This window comes from Egretta garzetta, unplaced genomic scaffold (assembly GCF_000687185.1).
Source record: "Egretta garzetta isolate BGI_Z169 unplaced genomic scaffold, ASM68718v1 scaffold618, whole genome shotgun sequence".
Classification (NCBI taxonomy): domain Eukaryota; kingdom Metazoa; phylum Chordata; class Aves; order Pelecaniformes; family Ardeidae; genus Egretta; species Egretta garzetta.
Genome location: NW_009260623.1, coordinates 146197 through 157267, shown reverse-complemented (window position 1 = coordinate 157267; position 11071 = coordinate 146197). Strand labels below are relative to the sequence as shown.

Here is an 11071-nt window from a genome sequence, read left to right as displayed (position 1 = left end):
CTTTCCTGACTGAAGCTGCTCAGTATTGGTGGAGATTTCCCTTTTCAGCTCCCCACTCTGAAATGACAAGGAAGAAGAGAGTGTAATTTTACTGTTCCAAATATCGAACTTGTTTTTATATGCATTTTGCTGAGTTTGCTATCTCTGGTTGTTACTTTTTCATTGAACCATGCTTCAGCCTCTTTACGATTTTGGTCCGCAATGACTTCATACTGTCCCCTCATGTCATTCAAAAGCTTGGTCAGGTCAATTCCTGGAGCAGCATCCATTTCAACGCTGACTTGACCAACTGTAGTGCTTTGGATGCCCTGAAGCTCCTGGAGAGATTTAAAATAAAGAAAAGTTTCTGTTAATAAAAGGCAAAATAGTTTACCATAAATATATGTAAAGAAATATACATTATATAAATTCTGTTTTAGCAAGAATCCATAGCTTGCGTGCGTATTTCTTTCACTCTTTCACTTAGTAAACTCAAAAAAGAATAGCAAACAAATAACGAAACTAAGGAACTCTCACTTGCATAAGGGATTAATTTGATATTTCACAATTCCATCTGCCTTGTTATGAATTCACAAAGAAAAAAAAAATACCTCTTCATGGTTTTTCTTGAGATAAGCCAGTTCTTCATTCAGGCTTTCAATCTGCATCTCCAAATCAGCTCTTGTCAAGGTCAGCTCATCAAGAACTCTGCGCAGACCATTGATGTCAGCTTCCACACTCTGACGAAGAGCCACTTCATTCTCATATCTGTAAATAAAATAATTAAATACGATTTTTTATGTGCTTAATGAGGTCCAATGCAAGCTATTACTATGTACTTATATAGGTTTTAATATGAAATCTTAATACACATGATTATTATAATATTGTTTAATAATTACATTAAAGTATTCTACAAGGAAAGAGATTTTTAAATACAAAAGATTTTTTTCCTTAAAATATTAATAAGATTTTTTGTAATATTAAGGTGTACTTACTTCAGTCTGAAATCATCCGCAGCCAGTCTGGCATTATCGACCTGCAGAATGATTCTTGCATTGTCGATAGTTGCATTAATGATCTGGAATCAGAGAATGATTTTGTAGCCCAATGGCTTTGCAGCTCAATATAGCTATTTAGATAACTGTAATCCTAAATATGATTAATAATATTAAATGTAATTTGTTAGACTCTCATATAATTTACTATGAAAACATATAGGACAGATTTTCAGCTTCTGCAAATCAGCATGCTTCACTTAATGTTAGAATACTGGTTCTCGTTCTATGACTGGATAGTTTATAATCTCTGAAGACCTTGCCAGGTAGTCAGTCTTCAGGAATTGAATTTGTGATATAAGAAGTATGAAGCTTGTTAAAATTTAAATTTTGTAATCTACAAGAGTTTATAGAACTGGATTCCGTCACTGCCTTCTCCTTTATTCAGATTGGATCAAGTCACACAGTATTCTGCGATATAGCTACAGAACTGCCGATGATGTACAAGAAAAATTCAACACATGATACCAGTGCAGTGTGACAGAGGTTATTACAAGCATCGGTACTGTAGAATAAATTTGCTCTTGGTTTCTGAAAGGAATTTGTTATTTTTATCCAAAATATTACTAGCTGAATTACAAATGTAAAGATACGTTAAGTACATTGCTTTGTACCTTGTTTCGAAGATCTTCAATTATAGGATAATATTTACTATAGTCATTCCCAGACCCAGGGATGCCAGCGCCAGGGCCGTTTTTCTCATACCACTCGCGGATTTTGCGCTCCAACTCAGTATTGGCGTCCTCCAGAGATCGTACTTTGTCCAGATAAGCAGCCAGGCGGTCATTGAGGTTCTGCATAGTTTCTTTTTTGGAGCCAGAAAGAAGGCCACCATCCCCAGCACCAGCAGTGCCAAAAGCACCTCCAAAACCAGGTCCTGAGCCGCTGCCAAAGCCACCTCCAAACCCAGTGCCTGAGCTGCTGCCAAAACCACTTCCTAAACCTCCACCAAAAGCACTGCCTAAGCCACTTCCATAGCTGCCTCCTAAACCACTACCAAAGCCTCCACCAAAGCCACTACTTAAGCTGCTCCCAAAGCCTCCACCTGAGCTACTCCCAAAACCCCCACTGAAGCCAGAGCCTGAACCAAGCATAGAAGCAGTACCAAAACCTCCTCCAGGTCCACCACCGAACCCAAGTCCACTGCCACCAAAGCCTCCTCCACCGCTAGAACTAGACATTCTCAGAGAGCCCCCGCCAAGTCCACTCCGGGAAGAGAATTGCCGGGATCCACCGCTTGTGCGCGTGGAAAGGGCCATGGTGCTCTGGGTGTCCTGATCTATTGTAGGAAGCGTACAACGCGCAGCGAGGCAGGTCAGAGAACAGTTTATATAGGGAAAGCAGTGGGTGTTTTGCGAGTAGTCCCCACCTCCTAGGAAGACCTTTAGTTCTTTCTCTCTCGTTTGGAAGGGAAGTGAGTTTAGTATGTCCTGACCAAACTAAATGATAAGTGCCAATAGAAATTGCCAATGGGAGTGGAAATCTGGTGCCCTCCAGGTATTTGCTGTATGAGGGGAAATGGGTGGAGTAGAGCTAAGACATCACAATAATGTTTTGCCATGTGCAACGGAGCACAAAACCTTTTTTTCGCATTTAAATCCTTCCTAAATAATTTTTTTGTCATTTCATATTCATTGCTTTTTTGGTTTGGGTTTATTATTATAGAAGTACGCTTAAATCAGTGGCGCGATTCCTTTCATATCATACTTCCCAGTGTGTGTGTCAAAAAGGTGTTTCTTTTCATAATACTTTTCTGGCATGATTCTCTGCCAGATTGTGCTCCCTGTATGTTTAATAAGAAGTAAGAAAAGTGATCAACAAAAGTGTATGAAGAGGCATATGGGCATTCAGTGATCTGCAGGTCGATCGTTAATATGAAAGCATAAATATACTTGATTATACTGAATATAATTTGTAATTGTGTTTTCTGCCCTAAACCTTTCATCACTGAAATATTTCTGTGTAATATGTGTAGCCTATACCAGCAGTTTATACTCTTGAGCTGAAAATTGACCATTGTTTCTTCTAAATAGTTTGCTATTAACGTAATAAGGATAATGATTTCTGTATTTGGTTGCATTTTATAATGTAAATCTAAAGATCAAATATAGGTCTTCTGGTTGCAGGTTTAGACATGGAAACCCTTCAAAACCAATATGCTTTTCTTTTGAAGTTATTCTGGTGAACAGAAAATTGTTTTTTCGTTGACTTGGCTGAACTATATCATTGCATTTGTCAACTGAGATGTATTCATTTCTAATTTATCTACATCCAGGAGCATGGGTGCTTTTTTGGGCACAAATGTGATATGAGCAGTAGATCAAAGGTTTAAGCAGAGCATTTCATTAGTGTAGAAATGAATTAATAGCCTGGTATCAGTGACTCATGATAGTGAAAGCAAAGGATTATTTTCTTTGGCAGGTGGTTATGGACTTTAAATAACACACTGGACAGGTGCGATTTCAACAGGAAGAGCTTTTTGTGTTTATGTTGTCAAGAGGAAAATGTTGACTCCCTGGACTAAAGATCTGGGTGTGGCATAGGAGACTCAGGCTGTGTGGGAAAGGGTGCGTGCCGTTGCTGGTAGAGAAAGGTTTAAAAGAGACAGTGGTCTTTTTATGTCTGAACTGAAAGGCAAAGCATATTCTTATTGATAAAATTATCTTTTCTTGCTATAGTCCCTGGTGATATAAACATTCACAGAGAGTGAAAAATAATAAATAGGCTTCTTCAATTTCTTTATTCATTTTAATTTATTATGAAATGCAAATTGATATTTATTTATTTGAAAATCAGTTTTTACTGAAGTGAAGCTGCATTACATGTGGATGGTAGTTCAAGTTCAGAAAAGGTGCACTGAATCAACATTTCAATGCATTTTTAAAAACAAATCCCTAAATGTGCTAGTCCATAAGAGAAAAAATAGATTGCTAAACTTCGGGTTGCAGTTAAACTAACATATTTGACAGAGAGTGTATCATCTCTATCTGGTAAATTCTTTTTTGTACAGTTTTGATGAGGTGTCCATCAAGGTTTCAGAAATAGCAGCTCTCTTCTAAAACCTTTTTATTTATTAATATGTTGAAAGTGTGAGAAAATTTAAGGCACCAGATGTTGAAGTGAACCGTGTGAAAAAATGAAGAAAAAATTCTCGTAGTGCTTTCAGAAGAGTCCATTACCATCCAGAGCTTAAGCACATGGGCAAATTTTGTCCCATGCCTTCATCTAATGACTTTTACCAGCTTAGTGCTTTGAAACGTCAACAGTAAGCATTGCTTCAGTATTTTTCTAAATTTAATTTAGATTATTTTAAAAGCTATAGTAAATTCATACTATAAGTCATTGGACTTTGTAATTTTTCTGAGCAAGTTTTTTAATGTAATTTTAAGACTCTGATGTAAGTAAAAACTAATACTTCATTTTTTATTGGTCTTGGAAACAATTATACATTTATAACAGGCTGATTTGTTTGTTTTTCATCAAATTATTTAGTCACTAGGTAAGTAAACCCAAAATCCTGTACTTTGTAACTTACTGATTTTTATTAGCACTACCCCACAAAAAACAAACAAGCAGACAAACAAACAAAAAATAACCCCCAAAAAGAAAACGATTGTTTGCAATTTGATAGTTTGGCATTTTTCAACCCTTCTGGGTTTTAGGGAGAATTAAATTACATTCTTTATAAGCTTTAATCTTTCAGCTTTGGCATCAGCTCCAAGAAGCTCAGAGGCTGCCTCCTCTCTGCTGGTGCCATTTACAGCTTCTCCTCAATCTCTTTGATCTGAGAGGAGACAACCTTGCCATCAACCACCTCTTCAACAATTGTCTTGATCTTCTTAACTTTAGTTGATTCTGGTAATGAAATTGAACAGAGAATTAATTAAATGCAATGTGTATTGACAGAATAATATTACTGTAGCATTAGCAGCAATTCCACCAATGAGAAAATTGATAAAGGCATCTTTTTCAATACAGTTACTGTGAAGTAAACTTTCAGGGTACACAGGATATGGTTTCTCTTCCTTTGAGCATCCTGTGTGATACCCATAATACTATAGTGGACACTGTGTTGAGTAACTCTCTATCCCTCATGATAGTTTTGCTTCAGTTTAGCATGAACTTATAGACCTAAAACCTAGGAATAGTCTCACACCGGATATTTTGGCTATTAAACTAGATACTTTATTTAGGAACCTAGTCTCCCTGTGTATTCAGCAGAGAGAAGCAGGTGCTTCTGAAGTCCTCCAGAGGGTAATTCAACCACTCTCTGTTGTTCTCTTGACTCTTTGAGGAATCTGTGGTTTTACTTTGGGCACCTGAGTTATATACATAAAACCAGGCTTTGTATAATCCCTTTGAGTTATCTATTCATACAGTTGATTGCTTTCTTGATGCATGATTCTGCTGGTTGATTATTTGCTCTGAAACTGTGTTGGTTTGTATCAGGCTACTTAGTTCCATAACATTTCAACATGCACCATCAAAAAATAAGGAAGTTGGTGTGACATACCTTTTTCAGGCTCTGGTAAGGATACACTCACTTGGAAATCTCTGTTGAAATTATAAATTAAAAAATATAAATATGTGGTGCCTAACATATTGAAAAAACATCCTTTTCTGTATGTTTAATCAAGACAGGTAATGCCCTTTCATCAAGACATTTAACCAGGTGTTTAAATGAGTTTTCTGTTAAAGTAAAACTTGCTAAGCAGAAGCTATAGGTGAAATTAATCTGCAGACACATTTCTGCAATGCTATGACTTCAGCTCATGCAGATATGCTCAATCTAGTTCCTGAGCCAGAATAGCTGAACAGGCAGAACCCTGGGGGGAAATACCACTCTCTGCTTGCCCCGCTTTCACAGATGTCTGCTCTTTTCACTACAGAATGTGGGATGCTGGACTATCTGAGTGTCAGCTCACTTGCACCTCTTCAAATTTTTAAGTAGCTTGGCTACTAGTGACACAGCTAGAGCAGAGCATAATCCAGTGCAGGCTGCAAAACTTGCCATGGACTTCAAGAAAGGGTCAATATGCTCTTGCTCTGGTGCAACTAGGTGCTGCAGTGTCTAAACCAGGTTAAAAAAAAAAATAATCTGGCCCAGGTTAGCCCAGGCCTGCAGAAGCTACAGCCATTAGTTATGGACAAGTCTATCCAAAATTGAATTACTGATGCTTATGGAGTGTGAACATCTATCCAGCTACTCAGCTCACAAAGAGTAACAGTATATACCTATGCAGAGGCTGAGAGACAAACTCAACCGACTTCCACAGCAGCTTCTGAAACCGAGCACAAGCTGCAACCTGCTCTGAATCTACAGTTGAGAACTGGGCAACGGACTTCCCCCACACGCCCCAAACCATTTGTAAAGTGGCAGATTTTACACTTTCACCTTCTGTGAATATAGACAGTATTTGCAATGTTGTTTGCTGTCAGATGAAAGTAAACCGACTAGCAAAGTGCGCGTATTTCCTCACCCACTGTCCTCTCCTTCCAGCAGACGGCGGTACGTGGCGATCTCCATTTCCAAGTGAGTCTTGATATCCAGCAATAGATTGTACTCATTATTCTGACTCTCCATGTCAGCTCGGAGTTGCCTCAGTTGAGCCTCAAAATTGGACGCTGTTTCCTGTATTTGGGCTAGCTGATAATTATAACGTGCTTCAGTTGCAGCCAGAGTGTCTTCTAAAGACTTTATCTACAGCCGATGAAAAGAACAGAGATGTATTATTCAAGAGGATACATCTTTGTGTTAAAATAACATTTTGACTGAAAAGCCTCTCAGTTTCTATGTTTATCCATGTAACTATCTACTAAGCACAGTCCTTATTTCAAGTATTATTTACCATGTTAAGCTGGGACTGCAATTCTAGCTCCAGACCCTGAAAAATCTGTCTCCGGCTGGTAATCTCTTTCATTTGGCCTTGCAGCTCTTCCATGTCGGTTGCTAATTTCAGGTTCAGTTCTTTTGTCTGGAATGCAAAAATGGAGAGACTGCAAACTGCAAGTAGACATGACTGAGGTTCTTGCTGATGTTTAAGTAGTTGACTTTACCTGATTTTCGAATTGTTCTTTGGCTTCTTGACGGTTCTTTTCTGCCATTTCTTCATATTTCTGTCTCATGTTTTCCATAATAGTTGCAAGATCAATACTTGGAGCAGCATCCATCTCTACCTTAACTGAGCCGCCCGCCTGTTTGTGCAGTCTGTCAACGTCCTACAGCAATGAGGATTGTATTAGCATCAGCTACAGGGAACTTTCAATCCTGAATTTTGGAAGCAAATTCAAAATCTACAGACATAGAAGTAATTCTTAAATAGCACCTCAGGGCAAGATAACTTAATCACCCTGTAAATACTGTTTAGTGCACCTCATGTTGGACTTGATGATCTTAAAGGTCTTTTCCAACCTAAACAATTCTATGATTCTGTGATCTTTTTATAATATGTTTATCTATGATACAGCATTTATTGCTACAAAATAAGTGGTTCCCATTTGTATACTTTTGTGGGGTAGCAACTCCTAAACCACAAATTATTCTTAAAGAAAACCTTCACTCCTTAGTTTCTGGAGCTGTTCAGCCTTTGATGCCTAATAGTTTGTATGTCAGGGCCACACACAGTTACACTGCTTCCAGAAAGGATGCAAATGCTTCAGTTGTGCACAGCACAGTTTTAAGTGGGTAGCTAGGTTGGCTATTTTTCTAGGTTGGATCTTTCTAATATAGGGCTTAAAGAACGTATTTTCTGCAGTGTGACAAGGAATTTACACTTCTGTCGATAGTATGAAACTAAGAGGAAGGTTTGGGCATACGTCATAACTGAGATTTTGTTAGCATTTAACAGTCTTTTTGAATTTAGGATGTCAGTTTGTGTCTTTACTTGAAAAGGGGAAATAAACAGTGGTTGTCTAATGTTCTTACCTTTGTAGGTCTTTGAAACTATAAATGTAATGCTAAGGGTGAGGTTCAGTTTGAGCTTAGACTTCTAGGAGATACCTGGCACACATATTTAACTTGTAGGTATCTCTGTGTGAGCCAGAGGTCCTCTTACAGCCAGCAGAGACCAGAGAGTGTCCCAGCTGACCAGCCAATAGGTGTTTGCTCTACAGGGAGCTGTCACACTTTAGGCTATGTCTGTTTTATTGACTCTCTCTCTGTTGGTTATAATAGGACCATAGGTGCATTCACGTAGATAATATATGAAGAGGTGCCTAAATTTTGATGTGCTAATCTGGAGCTGAATCCCACCTTAAGTGTAACATTCTATCAGATTAACCATGAAGATTTCATTATTCCTAGTGAGGCTGAGTTTGTGTATGCCACTTGAAAAACCTCTCTTCCTGACAGTGTTCAGCTGCTCTCACCTCCTCATGGTTCTTCTTAAGTAGAGCTAGTTCTTCATTCACAGTTTCAATCTGTGACTCCAAATCAGATTTCGTCAGAGTCAAGTCATCACGAACTCGGAGCAGTCCGTTAATGTCACTCTCAACATTTTGCCTGAGCAGGTATTCATTCTCATACCTGTAAAATAAGGCTTGTTTTGTCATTATGAAAATGCAGCTGTTTGATGTAAATGTTAGAATCGGTAACTACTGAAGCCTTAGTTGTAAAATTTTTCTTTTTATTAAACTTTATATTAGAAAATGTTTACTTCTCAGCTTTGATACTAATAACTAGAAGCTTTCCTGAATAAGAAGAGCATAAAAGAGAACTTATGAAACAACCATGGAACTTACTTCAGTCTAAAATCATCAGCAGCCAGTTTGGCATTGTCAATCTGCAGGACAAGGCTTGCATTTTCCAGATGTGCAGCACCAATCTAAAAAGGATTGTTTGGAAAGTGATGAATCTTTGCACATAAATGCACGTTTGATCCATTTCTGGGAATTAATCCTGCATGTGGGCTTCATCTTGCTTAACTTCAGCTGTCTATTAGTCATCTAGGTTTAAGCTAAATTCCCTTTGAAGAGCATAAAAGGAGTTAGGGTTTTCCCAAAGGCAAATTATCCTGTCAAAAAATAGGCATATAAAATAGTTGGGATGACCTGCTGTCTGGAAGGGATCTGCTTTTAAAGGAGGGGAAATAGAACTGGTGAAAAGTAAGAGGGATAAGAGTTAAGGGAGTTCACTGGAAACATAATTTGACAACTCTGTCAGCTGATTTCTGTGGGAATATTTTATTGTTCAGAGTGGTAATTTACTATTTCAAGTAGTGATCTATTATTTTTTCTGATCATTTGGCAGTCTTTTCTAAAAAAACACTTTGAAATCCACAGATGCTAAGCTACATTTAAAAATGTAAATTACCATCATATTTTCACTAATTAGAACTACCTAAGGCAAATAATAGAATAGAATTAATTAATTTTGATTCAAAGATTTTTCATGTATGAGATTAATCACATCTGCAGACAATATATCTAGTATTACAAATTATGTAAAATCTGTCACTAATTTGTATCTGATCAAAATAAAGTATTTATTTTTCTTAGCTGAGGCAATTGCAATTTGGAAAAGTAGATTTTCTACAATGGATTATTATCTATCTCCCCAATAATTGCAGTTCCTATATTTATAGATGGCTATATATCTTACCTTACTTTGGAGATCTTCGATGGTTTTAAAGTATGAGCTATAGTCACGCTTTACTTCTGTGGTGTTCTTCTCATACCACTCCTTGATCTGCTTTTCAATCAGGGAGTTCGCCTTTTCTAGAGAACGCACCTTCTCCAGGTACGAAGCCAAACGGTCATTTAGATTTTGCATAGTTGATTTTTCATTGCCAGCGAGCACCACATCATCACCAGTAATGTTAAGCTGGAAGTTCCCACCGAAGCCTTGTCCATAGTTGGTGCTGGTAGATATGCGGGTGCCATAGCCACCGGCTCCCCCGTAGACGCTAGGTGTCTGAATCTTCTGGATGGCCATTTTCCTGGAGGTCAAACCACTGACACTGGGTGCAGTAGGTTGGAAGCGGGTGCTTGCACCCCACTGAAAGCTTCGGTTAGAAAACGCCATTGTGTTCTTCCTCTTCTAAAATGAAACAGCTGAATCTACAGAGATAAAGAGCAGCTGAAGTGAAGAGTCGTGTGTGCTCCATAAACCTTTATACTGTTTCAAAGAGGAAGCACGATGGTTATAAACCCCACCTCTGTTAACAGATAATGTAACTGCTTTCAGCACAAACAGGGCACAGCATATTGCCCCTACACGGCATATCATGTAAAGGGGGTTTTGTCTGTTCATCTCCCTAGGTAGTTTGGCTTGCTTTGTCATTATTTTGAATAAAAGACAAACCACAAATAAACTGTTGAATCATTTATAGCAGTATACCTGAAGCCATACTCTCCATAGTCCTTTTGAACAAACAAGTAGATTCTTACCCCCATGTGCAGGGTATGAAATTAAAATGAGAGTTGACTGTATGTGACAAGAGACTTAAAATATTTATATTTGCAATCAAGTATGTATTTCTGTTGAGTAAGCAATAGTTTGGGCCTCGGGACAGTCTAGAACAGTGTGTAAATTATTAGAAAGGAGGCATCTGTAACTACCACATTAGTTCGTTTTATGGTAAGCACAAAACAATGTTCATACTGTAATTGGAAAGTGAATGTTGTTGTAGATAGCTTGCATTGAATATGCATTCATTTAGTATTAGAAAACCGTTACAAGTTGAACTCCAGCTTTCAATACAGTGGAAATTAATCAGAAAGAGTATGGCTTTGTCCATAAATAAAGTAATAGGAACAAGAATATTGGAAATCTTCATTGCCCACTTTATTTCATGTACGAGGTGCTGAGGTCCATAGAGTGACAAGAGGTGTTGAGGTTACGCTTCCAGCATAACTAGTTTCCAGCCCTCCTGTGTGGCTGAAGTTAAAGCAAAACAAATACCCCTCCTGCCTCGTCAATATTCTACACAAAGAGACAACCAGCTAATGAGTTTTACTGCCAGGCATTCTCTCACAAAGCTGGGTATTATGTTCATTAACAGGAAATCAGCTGCCTTTGTTCTGAAGAAGCCCAA

At 38.0% G+C, this 11071-nt stretch overlaps 2 protein-coding genes across 2 annotated transcripts in view; both read right to left on the bottom strand.

Annotated features, from left to right (window-relative positions):
* LOC104132230 (keratin, type I cytoskeletal 12-like) overlaps positions 1-2209 on the bottom strand; it is a 3645-nt gene extending 1436 nt beyond the window's left edge. Inside the window, 6 exon segments of the mRNA XM_035900913.1 lie at positions 1-57; positions 156-317; positions 591-747; positions 978-1060; positions 1652-1970; positions 2172-2209. Of these exon segments, the coding sequence (XP_035756806.1) occupies positions 1-57; positions 156-317; positions 591-747; positions 978-1060; positions 1652-1837 (645 nt within the window). The 5' untranslated portion in view covers positions 1838-1970; positions 2172-2209.
* Positions 2210-4794: 2585 nt separating this feature from the next.
* On the bottom strand, positions 4795-10059 carry KRT20 (keratin 20). Its single transcript, XM_035900912.1, has 8 exons — positions 9637-10059; positions 8778-8860; positions 8406-8562; positions 7095-7256; positions 6887-7012; positions 6518-6738; positions 5551-5591; positions 4795-4892 (listed from the first exon to the last, which is right to left on the bottom strand). Exons 1-8 carry the CDS (start codon positions 10057-10059, stop codon positions 4795-4797), a joined length of 1311 nt encoding a protein of 436 aa, XP_035756805.1.
* Positions 10060-11071: the final 1012 nt, after the last annotated feature.